The following is a 19,106-nucleotide window of genomic DNA, read 5'->3' as shown; positions in this document are numbered from 1 at the left end:
GTTCTTACAATCAGGGGTTCTTACAATCAGGGGTTCTTACAATCAGGGGTTCTTACAATCAGGGGTCTTACAATCAGGGGTCTTACAATCAGGGGTCTTACAATCAGGGGTTCTTACAATCAGGGGTTCCTATAATCAGGGGTTCTTACAATCAGGGTCTTACAATCAGGGGTCTTACAATCAGGGGTTCTTACAATCAGGGGTTCTTAAAATCAGGGGTTCTTAGAATCAGGGGTTCTTAAAATCAGGGGTTCTTACAATCAGGGGTTCTTACAATCAGGGGTCTTACAATCAGGGGTCTTACAATCAGGGGTTCTTACAATCAGGGGTTCCTATAATCAGGGGTTCTTACAATCAGGGTCTTACAATCAGGGGTCTTACAATCAGGGGTTCTTACAATCAGGGGTTCTTAAAATCAGGGGTTCTTAGAATCAGGGGTTCTTAAAATCAGGGGTTCTTACAATCAGGGGTTCTTACAATCAGGGGTCTTACAATCAGGGGTTCTTACAATCAGGGGTCTTACAATCAGGAGTTCTTACAAACAGGGGCTCTTACAATCTGGTTCTTACAGTCAGGGGTTCTTACAATCAGGGGTTCTTACAAACAGGGGTTCTTACAATCAGGGCTTCTTAAAATCAGGCGTCTTACAATCGGGGGTTCATATCAGTGTGTTTTATATGGAGTGATGTGCCCAGATGTTGATATTGATCGTTGCTCCTTACGTTCAGGGGTTTATATCAATGTGTCTTACACGAAGGGGCTGTGCCCAGATGTTGATATTGATCGTTGCTCCTTATGTTCAGGGGTTTATATCAGTGTGTCTTACACGAAGGGGCTGTGCCCAGATGTTGATATTGATCGTTGCTCCTTACGTTCAGGGGTTTATGTCAGTGTGTCTTACACGTGGGGGCTGTGCCCAGATGTTGATATTGTTCGTTGTTTCTTACATCCATGGGTTTTAATCAATGTGTCTTACATGATGGGCTGTAGGCAGATGTTGCTACTTATCTTAGTATATTACGGTTAGGAGTCTGTGTTGATCGAAACTCTTTACATACAGTGCGTATTCTTTGTCCAGATGTTGATATTGATTAATTGAACTTAAAATGTCACATCCATGTTAAACCTGTGCCTAGTTGTTTATTGCGATGGTAAAATGTTACATCTAGGGGTCTGCGCGCAGATGTTGATATCGATCGTCGATCGTGAAGGTCAGAACCGTACTTGACATCCAGGGGTTTTATATTTGTACCTCTATATTGTCGCTGTGTAACGATGATGATTTACATGAGAGGGTTTTGAATAAAATGTCATGGTAGTTTTATATAAGGGTCTGTTCCCAGCTATTGATAATGATCCTCAAATTTTAAAAGGATTCACCTCTACGAAAAGATCTTGGTCAAATTCCGTTCAGTGGAGCAAGGTTAGCGCTTTTAGTCCTAGAATTTACTGCAGTGTCCGCTGTGTTTTTAAATTTTCTCTATTTTCATTTTAAGTATAGCGCACCCTCTTTTTTCTTTTGTTAGTCTAAGTGTCGGAAAAATATTTTAACTTCGGAACATGTTACGATTAAGCTATGGCTGCGCAGAAAAGTCTTCAGATTTTGCTGAGGCATTGTAAAATTGTTTTTGATAAGTGTTAGATTGAAAATATAACATGTAAATTAAGGTTCCATAATCGGTCTTAGTTACGTTTGTATGAGCCACACAGATAAGGCGTGATGATAATAATTTGAAACTTTATTTTTAAGGTAGACGACTAGCTATGCCGCCCTCTATTGCCTAAACAACCGTCTTGGACTGTCGATAGTGGTCGCTGAATTTGAAGCATAGATAATCTATTTAGCACGCAATGAACAGAGAACGAAAGGAGTTATCAATTTGGAATTTTGAGTATTTAACCTGAAATCTTTGACTCGATAATCTGTGCATTTCTTTCAATTGACCCAAACAACAATCATGTTCTTTGACACATTAATAGTACTCTACTGACCGTATAACATGAAATTTTACTGCGATATTTTAATTCAAGTGGGAGAGAAAAGACGAAACAAAAAAAATAAATAAATAAATAAAAAAGCAAACAAACAAAAAAAGGGAAATTATCTCAAGTGCATCACTCTACGGTCGCGGGATTCACACCAAATCCGTGGAGCCCCGAGGATGAATAGGATGACTCAAACCAAGGCCTCGATAATTTTCACTTTCATCCACAAACTGAATGCAAAAATTGTTATAACACAATCGCAAACATAAAAACCAATGTTCCTAAAGAGAACGTCACTAGAACACAAATTCGTCTAAAAATAGCCACAATTAGGAGCGTGCTTGTAGCCAATTACAAGTAAGATATTTACATCCGTCAAAGCAACAATGCAGCATCTTCAATTTGATGACACCTAAGTGCCTTATAAAAGTTAAAGTCACCCCCAAGTTACAGATGATCCTCTCTGATGAAAATGCATTTGAAAAGAGTAAAAAATTCAGGTTTCAAAAGGATTTGAACCAACTCTAACCTGAGGATGATGATTAAAAACTAACCGCCGACGTGGAATTCGAAGTGGCTAGTGGCGGATATTTGCTGAGCCACGAAGGAGTGAGGTAAATAACCGCTAACCTCCGGCACTGAGGTGAATAGTCGTTTCAAGACACCAAAACAGTGAGATAATATAGCACAAAACGATTATTTTTACCCATTTATCCTACAACGGTTCCAATATTTTTGGGTGCAAGTCCCGCGTGCAATGCTCAGTGGTGAATAGTTGTTTCAGTATATACTAAAACAGTGAGATACATACACCACCAAAAATTAATTTGAGTGATTTCTTCGCTTGTCACGGATGCGAACCGGGACTCCAATTTTTCCCGAGTTGCTCGGAGGTAAAATAGCAAAGGATATTTGGAGTTTCACTAGCCAATCAGAGCGTGCCTTCAACGCTATCCACTGTTTGAGTATATACTAACAAAGGATATCAGCAGTTTGAGTAGCCAATCAGAGCCCACTTGCGACGCTATCCGCAGTTTTAGTATATACTGACAACTGATTAGTCTCCTTCGCAGCCGTGGGGGAGGGAGCGTTGCGTGACGAGCCCAAACAACGGCTGCGAAGGAGACTAACAACTGATGTATCTCAGTGGATTCCTCAGAGGGAACAAAGAAACCACAAAAGTTGTCATGATTTTAAGCTCCGATTAAGTCCTTACTGGAAGTCAATTCTTGCTTCTTTATTTGTGTTGTCAACGGGTTGTGAAATGAGATACTGACAGACTGCTTTAAATATATGCATTCCCTTACCATACCTTTTATCATTCGTATATGTGCACGATCCTTCGCAGTAAAGCACTATTTAAGCAATAGTGAAAATCAGACCTGAAAAAAATTCAGGCCTGTACGGGATTCGAACCACTGACCTCTGCGATACTAGTGCAGCGCTCTACCAATTGAGCTAAAAAGCCAACTGGGTCTGATTTTCACTATTGCTTAAATAGTGCTGTACTGCGAAGGATCGTGCACATATACGAATCTTTCCTTTAATGACAGGACAGAATTGGACGACGCGAAGTCCTGTTACCAATTAATCTAAACTATGACAAACTTTAAGAAAGAAACTAGACATCGGTTATACGTTTTCATGAAAAAACAACAGTTAACTCGGCAAAATGGGCGACAGCAGCGCGCGCACATGACGCGTATTGTCCACTTACACAGGCATGAAGTGCCAACTGTCCTATGACACTAACCGATGACAAGGAGGACGCGTACATTGTCTTATTAGTGCTCAAATCGGGCTGGTGATGACCTATTACGCTCGAGAATTTCGTTATAGTTTTGATTACTGTTAGAACATTACTCGGACGATACAAGTTAAATTTTACCCCCATGGGGAATAAATTATCTTATGCAGCTAGCTACGCCTAATAATGTTTACTAGTAAGGGTCAGTTTACATACGGACATCTTAGTCGGGCCTCTTTTTCTCAGCTTTAGTGCGAAAACGTTTTTCCCACTCTCTTTCCTCTCAAGGCAGCTCATTTATTTTGGGTATGGTGTAGGTTTTCTCTCACCTTTGCTGGAAATAAATAACAATTCTAGATAATGCAATTCAGTTTAGTTGTTAGCAAATGAACGGCCGCGATTGTAGAAAAAATAAGGTAAAATCTTGGTCTCATTTTTGCAACATATTCCAAGCAAACAGAGTTAGGCCTTAGCGATGCGCTCTATGAGTTTAAATAAAGGAGCGAGAAGCGTAAAGTTATTTTATTCTTTACAAAATTTATTCTCACTCGACCCCTTTATGTTGTAGTAAAATTTTACTAAAATGTACACTGGATGTTAAGAAAACGCTTCTTTCAGTCTGGATGTAATATTCTCAAATTATAATCTTGCCTCTCTCTTTCCCCTTAGTGCATTCTTTCATGTCCATGCGCAGAGTATCGTGGTTTGATAATTTAGTCAATCACGTTTACATTGGAGGCAGCTTTGGTTGTAAAGTATCCCAGTCCTATTGAGATATCACGATTCTCTCATTTAATGGTTACTTGACATGACCAGATGTTCTATAGCAACATTCGTTCTGCGGATCGTTTCTAGCATTGAAAGATTCACCCCCACCTCCACAGAAATGACCCTCATTATCTCCACTACTCCCACCAGAGTAGCTCTTCCACACGGATCGGCACAGCACCCCCTCCGAAACCACCATCGATGTTGTTATACAAGGATCGTAAACCAGCTCCTCCCATAAGAAATCCTTTGCCACCTTTCCACCAAAGTGCTGTGAAATTCTACCGTCGGAGTAGAAACCACCTATATCACCTTCCAAAACAATAATGAAGAATAATAGTAGGGATATATCCAATGACTCTCTCTTCTTTTCAACATAGATTGACTGAAAAGGTGTGTAGGATTTAGCTGAATTTCCATGGTTTAAGGTGTGCTTGAAAGTTTTTACCTAATTACAGCAATCTAAAACGAAGTATTTGAGAAGTAAGCTAACACGATAACGATTAGGAATAACACTGAGACTGAAATACAACTGTATGTTGTCATAATAAGTCTGCTTAGCTGAATTACAAATATTAGCAATCTGTGTGTCTTGTCCGTCGCTTCCCCGCTGACTATGACTTGCACGTTGTACTCGTACTAGCATCACATTTTAGAAATGACATCGTTCATAGACGTCCAAAACCTTCTTCTTCTCACTCATGGATCAAATTTCCACATATATATCGAAAGTTCGAGAGTAGGTTATTCAATTCTTGAACATCAACAGTCCAAGGAAGCTTTAGCTTTATTTACAATAATTTACGCATCGAAAAATTTTAAAATATTAAATTTTACGCAAGTTATTTGAGATTTAAATTCAGTTCTAAGTGTTGCTGATATAAACAAACCTATTTTGCACAAGGTTTGTCTGATTTTCAACATGCTTTAGTCTGATATATTCTACCTTTGATGCTCCTTCCTTTGGCGAGCAAACGACGTAAGTCTGTCAATTTAATCAATGCTAGCTAGCGATCGGCACAGATAGCAGTCGTCGCGCTTCACCCAAGAATACTATTTTTTCCCGTGTGATTTTGTCGGAATAATTTTTATGGCTGTAAATCTATATGAAACATTTTGAAAATAGATTCGGAAAACCTAACAGGTATTCAAGCTCATGTTAACACACCGATCTGAAGAATTATTTGTTGTTTAAAGCGTCTCGATTGAAGAACAGCAACACGCAAAATATTTAAGTAGCAATAATCCGGCAGTTCCATACACAGCTTTTGACCGAACGCAGAGGTGTATTACACTGCCATTTAAAACTTTTCATTCAATAAAAATGATAAACAGCACTCTTTCATAAAATATACTCAAATAAATTTAAACCTTACGTGGTCGCTTTCATCGCTTGACTTTACATCTGTTGTGCGGAGGAAGGAATATGAGTTGGTGAGTTTTCGAATTTTACTTGTTTAGAAAACTGAACAGGGTGGTTTAAATCAAACGAAGAAGCGAATAGAAACTCCAACCCGCCGGCCCTAGACTGTCTAAAAACTGACAATAAACCTGCACCTTTTGATGAGAAAAACTGCTTTGAAGTTCGAAAGTTCACGACGAAGTGAAACTGGTCCATCTCAAGTCGTCCACGAGAAGACGACGACGGAACTCTTGGTTCGCGGTTGCGCAGTGACGTTCTTGCTACTTCCGGTCGTCGTCCTCCGTTCGTCGTTGTGTTTGCTTAAGCTCCCTCTTGGGATGAACAAGACGTCTTCCCAGTCATCTGCCAACAACAATGATCTGTGCACCAGACGTGACTTGCACATAAACACCAAGCAGACTTTCGGCAGCTTCCTCATCGCTCCACTGTCATTTAATGCCTATAGCTGTGTGGGAAAATGTGACTTGAATGCTGCTCCGGCCAGTTTCAGCAAGCATGCCATGGTTCGCTCTCTCGCCGCGGAGAGGATGGATGGGGGAGGCAAGGTAGCCCATCACTGCTGCGTCGCCACAAACTTCAGCACCGATATGCTGGGAATCATGTACTTTAAGAAAGATGGTCACGTGATTCTACGCCACTACCGAAACATGATCGCCACAGAATGTGGCTGCCGTTAACGTAGAACATACCCGTGCTTATCCCGTGGACAACTCGGGAGGATTTGGAACTGGAAAGTGGCCTTCGGAGAAGAACTAATTTATAGATGTAATAATCTCGCTGATGTTACTTTGAAAAGAGCAGCTATTTAGTGCTAGATAAAGCTCCTTTAGATTGAATACAAGGAAGAAAAAAATAATGTCAGCATGAATAAAAAAAGGAAACAGCAATAAAAATAAGCAAGCTATGACGAGTCCAAAGGAAAAAAAAAACAACGCTGAAGATAGACTTGAGATATAATTAAGAAGAGCGAAATAGAATTGATGCACTAGTATCGCAGAGGTCAGTGGTTCGAATCCCGTACAGGCCTGATTTTTTTCAGGTCTGATTTTCGCTATTGCTTAAATAGCGCTATATACTGCGAGGACCGTGCATCATACGTATCTAATACCGCAGTTCAAAATATATGAACTTCATATATTTCATTGTATCTGATTTATCACTTTCACGGGTTTATTACGAATCAACTTAACGGCCTGCTCCCAGTTGGCTTGTTAGCTCAATTGGTAGAGCGCTGCACTAGTATCGCAGAGGTCAGTGGTTCGAATCCCGTACAGGCCTGATTTTTTTCAGGTCTGATTTTCGCTATTGCTTAAATAGCGCTATCTACTGCGAGGATCGTGCATCATACGTATCTAATACCGCAGTTCAAAATATATGAACTTCATATATTTCATTGTATCGGACCATAAAGTGTCAGAATTTGTAACTGAGGCCAGAATAGCTTTAGCTCTCTCGTTTTAAATCTTGTTATTAAATAAATAACGTGTGTTTAACCTTTAATGATTAAACTTGTTTTCTTTTATCAAGGGACATATTCGTATTTTCAAAAAAGTCTCAAGAACGTAATGGGCCAATTGTTGGATGAATGCCTGTAAAAGTTAGCAGCAATAAGACTAAGTGCTATTTCGACGCTCTGACAATGAGCTTCATGCAAGGTGAAACAATTACTATCGTTTGTACTCACTGAAAAACTTCCTTCGAACACTGAAACACGGCACCCGACCAGAAATATGCGAAGTCAGGTCGAGACGTTTAAGAAAAAGTGTGGTACAACTCAACAATCACACCATCCTTCGTGTCCTTGTTATGGACCATCTATTTCTGAGAAAATGACTGAGTCGTTCGAACTATAACCATACTCCGCGTTCACCTAAAAAAAATTATTCTTCGCTTGGGAGGAGGGGGGGGGGGAGGGGTGTGGGGAAAGGAAGGTTTGGAGTGATTACATGGTTTTGAATGCGAACGGAGCGGTGAAACAGTCGTTGCCAATAGATTATAAAAGAGGGATTATGGAAGTTGACTGTCCATGAGGAACGAGCATTAGAATACTACGGAGCCTTAGGAAGGAGGGGGGAGGGGAAGGAAATCATGTTAATTAACTTTATTGTCTCACAACCTTAAATGGTTCCCCCTTTCCTTCTCCCTTCCCCCTCCCCCCCCCCCCCGAAAGAGCAATGACTGATGTAATAACTGTTAAGTGTTGAAATAAAAGCTGCTCTCGAATGCACGCAACACTTACCTACACAAAAACCCGCATCGGAAACGATAAAATTTTTGTAAACACCGAAGGATTGAATTAACCCTAATTCTCCCTTCGAATTCCTGAAATGCATCAATCATTCCTCCTACGATTTGCCACACAACTCTTATGATGTAAGCTTCAAAAATTCGGTATTGTAGTAACTTATAACCTCCTAGCAGATATTTTCTTTGTTCTCGTCACCTGTTTGCTTGATATTGCATGGATATTGTAAGGAGAAATTCTTTGTTCATCATGGCAGCTAAATGGCTAACTAAATAAGATGAGCACCTGTCACGTGTGTTTGTAGTCCTGTTCTCCACAGTAGTCAGGCTTTGAGCGTTCAGTTTGTTTTAAAACACTCCCTGATGAAGTCCGTAAAATCAGCTTAAACAGATCGTAACAACGAGTAAATTTAAGAAATCCAATGTTGGGTTATCGCGGTCTGTACTCTTATCGACAATAGTGTTCGTCATTGTAGTGGTCAAAATGTTGTGCACTCACGAAGCGCAGCCGAGTGAGTCGGAAAAAAAATTTGACTACTGTGATGATAAATATCGTTGTCGATGAGGGTACAGACCACGCCAAACCACTGTTGATTTGTTCCTTTTTTACCACGATGTCAAATAAACGATTCTATCAGTGCGTGACGCGCTGCGTGACCCCTTGACGCTAGCAGCGTTGTCTGTACTAGTTCATCGACAGCAGCCTGGGAATTAGCGAAAAGTATTGAGACCTTTACCCAGCAGGCAGTTTGGAAGAAAAAAAAGTTCTAAGTTCCCATTAGTAAGGTCTTCCTGAGTAAATGATTGTTCCAGTTATTTTAACGTTAGACCTCAAGCCATTTTGAGAATTATGTATGCTGATAATTGTTAGCACATTCAGGAATTGTATAATTTGTGTTTGTTTGATTTATAACGCACCATTAGCCTCTACATTCGATTTCGCTCCACTTGCAATCCTCTAATTAACATAATTTTAATTAGTAACTATAAAGAAAGATAATTCTAATACCAACACCTGATCTGCCTAAACAAAATTAAACTCTCCGTGGAAGATATTCGGTGCTATTTTTCAGGTAGCCTTGATCATATTTTGTTAAATTTCTAATCGCCGAGAATGACTCAAAGTTTAGAAAACCAAAATGAATTTAAAATGTTTTAATATACACATTCTCCGCTTGTTTATCTCCATTCCCTTCTTAGCTATTGCTGCGATTAATTATTTATTACTCTTTCAGCTTTGCTAGCTTTTAGAGCCACTCATTTGCAATTCTTGCTAATGCATAATTGTTGTTGTCTAGATAATTCGTCGTTGTGCGAAAATATATCAAGTTTTAAAGGGATTCACCTCTACGAAAAGATCTTGGTCAAATTTTTTTCAGTGGAGCAAGGTTAGCGCTTTTAGTTCTAAAATTTACTGCAGTGTTTGCTGAGTTTTTAAATTTTCTTTATTTTCATTTCAAGTATAGCACACCCTATTTTTTCCTTTTGTTAGTCAAAGTGTCGGAAAAATATATTAACTTCGGAATATGTTACGATTAAGCTATGGCTGCGCAGAAAAGTCTTCAGATTTTGCTGAGGCATTGCAAAAGTGTTTTTGATCATTGTTAGATTAAAAATATAACATGTAAACTAAGGTCCAATAATCGGTCTTAGTTACGTTTGTCTGAGCCACACAGATAAGGCGTGATGATAGTAATTTGAAAGTCTATTTTTTAGGTGGACTTCTAGCTATGCCGCCCTCTATTGCCTAAACAACCGTCTTGGACTGTCGATAGTGGTCGCTGAATTTGAAGCATAGATAATCTATTTAGCACGCAATGAACAGAGAACGAAAGGAATTATCAATTTGAAATTTTGAGTATTTAACTTGAAATCTTTGACTCGATAATTTGTGCATTTCTTTCAGTTGACCCAAACAACAATCATATTATTTGACACATTAATAGTACTCTACTGACCGTATAACATGAAATTTTACTGCGATATTTTAATTCAAGAGGGAGAGAAAAGACGAAACAAAAAAAAAAAAAAAAAAAATTAATAAAAAAGCAAACAAACAAAAAAAAGGGAAATTATCTCCAGCGCATCACTCTACGGTTGCGGGATTCACATCAAATCTATCGAGCCCCGAGGATGAATAGGATGACTGAAACCAAGGCCTGGATAATTTTCACTTTCATCCACAAACCGAATCCAAAAATTGTTTTACACAATCGCAAACATAAAAACCAATGTTCGTAAAAAGAACGTCACTACAACACAAATTCGTCTAAAAATAGCTACAATTAGGAGCGTGCTTGTAGCCAATTACAAGTAAGAAATTTACATCCGTCAGAGCAACAATGCAGCATCTTCATTTTAATGACACCTAAGTGCCTTATAAAAGTTAAAGTCACCCTCAAGTTACAGATGATCCTCTCTGATAAAAATGCATTTGAAAAGAGTAAAATATTCAGGTTTCAAAAGGATTTGAACCAAGTCTAACCTGCGGATGATAATTAACAACTAACCGCCGACATGGAATTCGAAGTGGCTAATGGCGGATATTTGCTGAGCCACGACGGGGTGAGGTAAATAACCGCTAACCTCCGGCACTGAGATGAATAGTCGTTTCAATACACCAAAACAGTGAGATAATATAGCACAAAACGATTATTTTTACCCATTTATCCTACAACGGTTCCAATATTCTTGGGTGCAAATCCCGCGCGCTTTGCTCGGTGGTGAATAGTTGTTTCAGTATATACTAAAACAGTGAGATATATACACCACCAAAAATTAATTTGAGTGATTTCTTCGCTTGTCACGGATGCAAACCGGGACTTCATTTTTTCCCGAGTTGCTGGGAGGTAAATAGCAAAGGATATTCGGAGTTTGACTAGCCAATCAGAGTAAGCCTTCAACGCTATCCACTGTTTTAGTACATACTAACAAAGGATATCAGCAGTTTGAGTAGCCAATCAGAGCCCACTTTCGACGCTATCCGCAGTTTTAGTATATACTGACAACTGATTAGTCTGCGTTGCGTGACGAGCCGAAACAACAGTTGCGAAGGAGACTAACAACTGATGTATCTCAGTGGATTCCTCAGAGGGAACAAAGAAACCACAAAAGTTGTCATGATTTTAAGCTCCGATTAAGTCCTTACTTGAAGTTAATTCTTGCTTCTTTAGTCGTGTTGTCAACAGGATGTGAAATGAGATACTGACAAACTGCTTTAAAGATATGCATTCCCTTACCATACCTTTTATTATCAACATTGTTATCATTATCAGCATTGTTTGTTTTGCCTGGGAATATATGAAAATCATATATGAAAATCATATATGAAAATCATATATGAAAATCATATATGTGAACTGCGGGTTTAGAAATGAATATCTAAGCCATCTTCGCAGCAATCAACAATACTTGAAGAGTAGTCAAAATAGGGCATAAAAATATCAGGCCAAGACGGGATTTTGAACCCACTATCTCTGCGATACCGTTGCAGTGCTCTACCGAATGAGCTAACAAGCAAACTGAGAGTTGGTAATCATGATGTTTCGTAATAAACCCGTGAAGTGATGAATAAATGACTGTGAAAATATAAAAATCATATGCGTGAGAAGTGTTCATTACTGCAAAGATTGTTTTGATATTTCTTTGGTAACCCGCTGTTCACATATATATTATTTTGTTTGCTCCTATCCATATACACAGTCAGTTTCGACTAGAATTTAGCAGGTGATATGTCGGGGAAACATCTTCCTTTAAATTACTTATATCTGTTTTGTAATGGAAAAAAACTGTACCACTTGATTTAAGAGTGGTCTACAAACTTTGCAATAAATTTCCGCATAAGATCGAATTTCCAATAAATTTCCGAATAAGATCCTATTTCTTGAAGTCAAAACGTGGCAACATTTCCTCCTCGACCTTTCTTTCGTGGTGAGAAAATGTGAAGATTCAACATTTCAAGTAGACAATTTGAAAGATCCTAGAATATTTTTCGTTGTTTTCGGCGTTCACAGCATCGTCTTGGAATTCGTCCCCCGTGCTGCCATTTCTCAGGACAAGAAGATATTTCAGTTTTCTATGGGTTTATCAGCACAACAAACGATAGCCGTCTCAGCCAATCAAAGCACACATTCTAATTAATACTAATAAGTACCAGGGACTTAGATGCACTTTGGCTACGGTGGCAATAGAAAAGCGGCGAAACAAGAGACTATTGATGAGCAGAAAATAATAGCCCCGCATGCGACTTTCTTCGATCACGTTTCGATGTTAATCATAACGTTGCCTGCATAAGATATACTATGCAAGAGCCGTTGGAGCTTGTAAACAAGGCATGGATAATGTAAGTCCCTCTTTCTAGTCGATAATTCTTTAGACGTCGTTGTCTTGACTACTTATTTTTTGTAACTTATTGTCTAAGAGAAACCGACGTGTAATTATTAGCTAAAAATGAAAGGAGCTTGCTCACGCAGTGCAGTCGAGATATCAGTTTATTTCTGTTTACGTGATAAGAAGTGATTTCTTCGGCACCCCGATAATCTGATGTTATGTCGCTACCTAAGGTACTTAGCTTCAGTTTCACGTAATTCTAACGGTACCATTTTAAAAGTAAGGGTTTATTATATTCCTTCTCTACTTTCTATTCTTCTCTAAATATGGCCGGAAAACTTTGCACAGCTTTAATAGGTAAACCGTTAACGGTACGATTTTATTATTTCCTTCTCTTCTTTTTATTCTTCTCTGAATATGGAACACTTTGCACAGCTCCAAGTAGCAAACCACTAACATTACCATCTTAAAAGGAGAGAGACTTGCCCAGTTGGTCCAAGGATGACTCTTCTCGTCGTAACTTTGTTCGTTGTCCACCTGCTGCCTGCAACAACCACTAATCAATGTGAACAGGAATATTCCATTTTCGGCATGATGTTAACAAGACACATATATAAGACGATGAAGATTTCTAGCCGATTGGAGTGTCATCAATCTTGTAAGGATGACAAGAGCTGTCAGAGCCTCAACTATGTTTTCGGTGAAGGTGGCTGTGAGTTAAATAACCGCACAAATAATGCTAGACCTGAGGATTTTGTGCCAGATTCATCCCGGTATTATCTTACACGATACAAGAATAGGGGTGAGGTTTGTTTGTTTGTTTTTTATACATACTATAAAAATGTAGCCAATCAAAATACGAAGATATATTGATCCGTCGGCATATTTTATGGTATTACACGATGCCATTATGCCAGCAAGGCGCTAGATTAGGAGACCGGACCCATGTGAGCATCTTTGTACCGCAAAGCAGCTCAATAGAAAGGCCTGTTACATAATTTTCCAAACAATACATCATGTGTACTTTTTTCTCTCCCAGTTCTTTTTCTTCAGGCACTTTCTTTGGGAGGGCCTCAATGGGTTAATAGCTTTTACGGTTAACGGTTAAAATTTTTGCCTTTTTACGGCTAATGGTCAATTTCTTATCGCTGTGCTTAAAAGGAAAAAAATACGGTTGACTTTATGTACGACATACGCGGCTAAAATTTGTTAGTTTTTTCGCCGCTTTGCGGCTTCTAGACCCTCCTGCCAGTTTCCTTCATAAATCTTATCCCTTCTATATTTTTGCAGTCCCTCCCGGATCCATACCTGAGCTTCCTGCGGAGACATGTAAAGAAATCAAATTGAGTGAAGGTCACGCAATCAGTGGCAAATATTGGTTTAATTCTATTGTATCTGGAAAATCCGTTCTTGCTCAGTGTGATATGGAGACAGAAGGCAAGTTGAGCAGGACACAACACCTTAAAAAAAAAAATTACAATTTTATCATGTCACTTGTCGTGTCTATTGTCTTACCCGCGCATAGATTTACTTTTGAAGAGCGCCACGTTGGTACATTTTCTATAAGAGAGATTAAGCAGTGACCAAGTGACCTTGTTTTTCCCGCCAGGTTTTCACGTTTGCTGTGTACGTAAGGTTTTCCTCCTTATTCTCTCACAGAGTGGAAGTTAATTTCCGGAAAAAGGCTACAAAAACTATTCATTGTGAGTCAAGGGCGCCTTCAAATCCACCATAACGTGAAGTTATGCGAGGCTATAGCAGCAAGGTTCACGCTAATTTACGCGGAACGTGAAGGGGCATGCTAAATCGGTGCTAAATCTCTCTGTTCAGAAATTCGGCTGCGTGTGACTTTTAGAAATATATCGGGACCTCTGAAATATTAATGCTACGTATTAATTATTAATTTTTATGGGACAGTTTAGCTGAGCGCGAACTGAAGTTTGGGAAGAAGATAAGGTTTTTCAACGTACGTGTTTACGGCGAAGTTCGATAAGGCTCTCAGAGAACTTCTAAGTTCAATCAGTTGTGTTATTGTAATTTACTTGGAGGTCTGAGAGGTAAATACTGAGGATGTCTTTACATCGCTATATGCTATTATACAATGTTGTCGAGTTACACTGCTATCAACAGAAACCTCTCCTTTAAGGCATCTCTGTTGCATGAGCTATTGAAAAAAAAAAAAAAAAATGCTGCCATTACTTTTGCATCTGTCTCGAAGTCTCAGAGGCGCTCCTTGTATATAAATATAAAAATGGTTCATAGTGAGAGAGTACTCTCTTAACTGCCCAATACAACATGGAAAGTCTGCATGCCTGTAATGTATTTGCAAATTGCCTCATCAGATGTTGACGAGTGCAGCACTGACGTGCATATTTGTGGCTCTGATGCAAACTGCACAAACACCAACGGTTCATATCACTGTTCCTCTTATTCTGGCTTCACTAAAAGTGGCACAAAATGTGTTGGTAAGGACAATATGTACAGATTACTTTTGAACTTAATTTCATTTTTGTGTGTGGCACACAGACGAGGCTTACCTGCTACAGAGCACCGCTGATTTTAGAGGCAGTGCTCCTCGTGCAAGTTGACTTAATGTCCTTCTCTCGATCTTCATCAACCTTTCTGCTTTCTTTAACGTACCACCACTCTCTCTGTCGACTTCCCCTCCAGGCAGTAGTGTTCCATCCGAGGATGACTATTGATAGGTCTGATATGTTCCTCAAATGTGCTCATTTCCATCTCTTTTGCTATAATTTTCGAATCAGTTCTTCACGTATATGAGTTTCATTATCTGGTTTCTCTTTTGCATATCATTTTATAGGGGTATCATGCAATCTTGAAATATGAAGTTGATAATCAAGTACTGCAACAAACCCATGCTATATTTCCTATAAGGGTAGTTTTGAACTACTCTATTCAAGAGGGTAATAATTTTTACCTCCCAGCAATTTTGGTTTTATGCGTGATCCCCAGGGGCATATATATTTAAAGAAAGCTGGACACTAATTTGACTTATCTGTCATGGAAAAGAACAGTTTTGTTACCCATATAGATTGCTGGTACCATAGAAATGGCAAAAAATGATTGAATGTTATTAAAATTTAGGCGAACATACAAAGAGGAAGATTCGACCGATTAAATCTTCCATGTTCCTACAGATTTTTCTCTTCAAGCAAATAAATATCTTACATCAATTCCCAAGGAAATTCGTTTTTATCCTTTACAGAGAAAAGTTTATCTGCCGATGAGACATTTTAAAACCAGTTTGATCTTTGTCTCTTTGTTTTGCACAAAGGAGATGATAAAAAGTCTTAACTTAGAGAAAAATGGTCATGAAATGTACAGTATAAACACTCAAGTAACTTTTTTATATTTCACAGATATTGATGAATGCGCAGTTGGCGCTCACAGTTGTCTCGGTGGAACAGCTACGTGCACAAATACTATTGGATCTTACAACTGTTCTTGTAACCATGGTTATGTAGGGGACGGAAGGACAAGTTGCTACATACAGTCGGCTGGTCAGTTGCTTTTTTTTTTCTTATAAGTAATGAGAAGAGATACGACTTAAAAGGAAATACCGCGTCCTGGTTAGCTCAATTGGTAGAGCGCAGGACTGTTGTGCGGGAGACCGAGGGTTCAAGCCCCGGCCTGACCAATACTCAGGGTCTTAAAATAACTGAGGAGATTTCTCTACCTTTCTATGATATCAAGAAATGGATAGATATTCTTGTCTTCTCGGATAAAGAGGAATAAACTGTAGGCCCCGTCTCCTGCAGGGTTAGGGGTAGGAGACGTTAATTTCCCACGCACGAGATTACTGTGTGGTGGATGTCCTCCCCTGGGGTGGGATGGGTGGGTTTACTGGGCCCGTAGTAATTGGCACAAGCGGTTGCGGTGTCCTTGCCTATCAGCGAATCTAAGAAATTAATAAATTAAGTCAAATACCTAAAGAGTATTTAAAGAAAAGTCAGTAAGAATACAAGACTGATGAAAAAGGAAAGGAAAGGGAAAAAATGAGCCCAAACGATAATTAGGTAGCGTTAGTGTAACTGTTTTGTCTATTTTCGTTCTCAGAATGCCAAAATCCAGCAAGCGTTACCGATGCTAACAGGAAAGAAACGTACACTGGAGTTCTATTATGCGACAGTTCACTCGGTCCAAATTGGTTTCGTTTCCAGGGAGCAGCTGGAAATAAAATGGCTACCACATGTGTTTCAACCAGCCGCTGTGGAACTCATGCCACTGGCTGGTTAAACGGGGCCCATCCTACGGTGAGCGAGGGTATAGTCACAAGGCAGGTCTGTTTTCATTGGTCAGGAGGATGTTGTAATTGGTCCATCAACATCCAAGTAAGGAATTGCAGTGGATATTTTGTGTATTACATCAGCGGTACGCCTCCAGTGCATCCGTGTCACTTGCGATATTGTGGTACTGATTAGAGAAAAAAAATACTGAGACCGTTTAGCTTGTAGAGCGAGTAAAATAGATATGCCACAAATCCTCATCTGATTTCATCCTCAAGCAATTTGCTTATCACTCTGAAGCGAAGGAAGTCCTGATTAGTAATAATCTTTTTTGAAGTCCCTGACATTTTTTTTTTTTTTTTATGGAGAGGTTAGAGTGTACAATTTTTTTGAGATCAATAAGCCAAAACAGTGGAGAAACTATTTATCAGCAGCTAATTTTTGAAATAAAATAATGAGAGGTACAAATCAAAATTACGACTAAGAGAGTCTCAATGAGATTAAAAGCTAAAAATTTAGCTGTTAGGCGTCAAAATTCACAAATTCTAACTTGTAGTCGTACAAGATGGGTTAACTCTAAAAACACTTCTGGCAACCGCAAAGGAAAGAATTTAACCGTAAACCGTAAAATGACCATCCCTCCATAGAGACCAATGACGAAGGTGTAAATTTGAAAACGTTTTCCTACGTGTAAAGGTAAATAGACGTCCGAAATCATTCTTCTTTTCTTTTTAACTCGGTTGTTGAAAAGTATACTTTCGTCGATGACCGTTTAAAAGGAAGGCATCAATGCCAATTCATGTTTCATTTTTTTAATCACAAATCAGTTTTACTATATAAATAGCCACAGCAGTTGTAGCAGCCTCATCGCATGATTTGCATACTTAATGTACTGTTTCTTTTTAAGCGAAGAAAAGTCGAATAAAAAAGAGTCAGTAAAACTGTGAAAACTATATTCTTTTGTAAACCGAACATGGTCGCCCATTGAAGAACCTGAACCTGGTTTGGCAGTTAATATCTGTGCTGGGTTGAAAGGCCTAGGCAATGTTGTCATTGCTGAAGAATGGAACCCAATGTTCCCTTCACCGCCTACATTTCAAACATATCATTCAGTAATTTAATCTCCTGTGATTAAGGTATTATGTTCTCCCAGATAAAATGTGATCTGAATCTAAAATTTTTACAAGCTCAGGGCTAAGAAAAGAGTTCACTAAATCTAGATTAGAACTTACAATGAAATAAATTTTATTTGATCTGCGAATGAAAATGAAGCAAACTGATCCTCACCGGTGAAAGACAATTTTAGCGATGCATAAAAAAAGCCTACCAGGATCATTTCATCCACAGGAAAAATGAAATTTATTTCACGTCTTTCAGAGTAAATTGTTATAAAGATTTTACGGAAAGAAGAACTTAACACATTAAAATTTTCATCGCTCTCAGCGTGAGGCTAGTTGCACCCATCTTAATCGAGAAACAGAATTTAAACTTTTCGCTTTAACCATTTTTACTTGATATAAGTTGTTATCATGCGTGACTCTGTATATGAAAGAATAAATCACAGACATTCTAGCCCCTATACGGAAATAGAAATGAATGGAGTCCAATTCGACCCGTAATCATATGAGTGATTAACAAAATCGGATGAACGCGAAACAGTAGTCTAGTCTGCTAATCGTTCCTTTGATGACAGGACAGAATTGGACGACGCGAAGTCCTGTTACCAATTAATCTAAACTACGACGTACTCTGAGAAAGAAACTAGACATCGGTTATACGTTTTTATGAAATAACAACAGTCAACTCCGCAAAATGGGTGACAGCAGCGCGCGCACATGACGCGTATTGTCCACTTACACAGGCATGAAGTGCCAACTGTCCTATGACACTAACTGATTACAAGGAGGACGCGTACATTGTCTTATTAGTGCTCAAATCGGGCTGGTGATGACCTATTACGCTCGAGAATTTCGTTATAGGTTTGATTACTGTTAGAACATTACTCGGACGATACTGGTTAAATTTCACCCCCATAGGCAATAAGTTGTTTTATGCAGCTAGCTACGCCTCATAATGTTTACCAGTAAGGGTCAGTTTTACATACGGGATTCTTAGTCGGGCCTCTTTTTCTCAGCTTTAATGCTGAACCGTTTTTCCCACTCCCTTTCCTCTCAAGGGAGCTCATTCATTTTGGGTATGGTTTAGGTTTTCCCTCACCTTTGCTGGAAATAAATAGCAATTATAGATAATGCAATTCAGTTGAGTTGTTAGCAAATGAAAGGCTCCGATTGTAGGAAAAATAAGGCAAAATCTTGGTCTCATTTTCGCAACTTATTCCAAATAAACAGAGTTAGGCCTTAGC

At 38.9% G+C, this 19,106-nt stretch overlaps 1 protein-coding gene across 1 annotated transcript; it reads left to right on the top strand.

Moving 5' to 3' along the window:
- Nucleotides 1-12,953: 12,953 nt before the first annotated feature.
- LOC148737214 (uromodulin-like) lies at nucleotides 12,954-18,245 on the top strand (the record flags this gene model as incomplete). Its single annotated transcript, XM_088749111.1, has 5 exons — nucleotides 12,954-13,299; nucleotides 13,788-13,934; nucleotides 14,840-14,962; nucleotides 15,878-16,018; nucleotides 16,575-18,245. Coding segments are annotated over 5 exons (1,122 nt in total), but the record flags the coding sequence as incomplete, so codon positions are not given.
- Nucleotides 18,246-19,106: the final 861 nt, after the last annotated feature.

This window comes from Stylophora pistillata, chromosome 2, assembly GCF_964205215.1.
Source record: "Stylophora pistillata chromosome 2, jaStyPist1.2, whole genome shotgun sequence".
Classification (NCBI taxonomy): domain Eukaryota; kingdom Metazoa; phylum Cnidaria; class Anthozoa; order Scleractinia; family Pocilloporidae; genus Stylophora; species Stylophora pistillata.
Note: the sequence above shows the minus strand (reverse complement) of the source record. Positions and strands in the feature narration are given on the sequence as shown.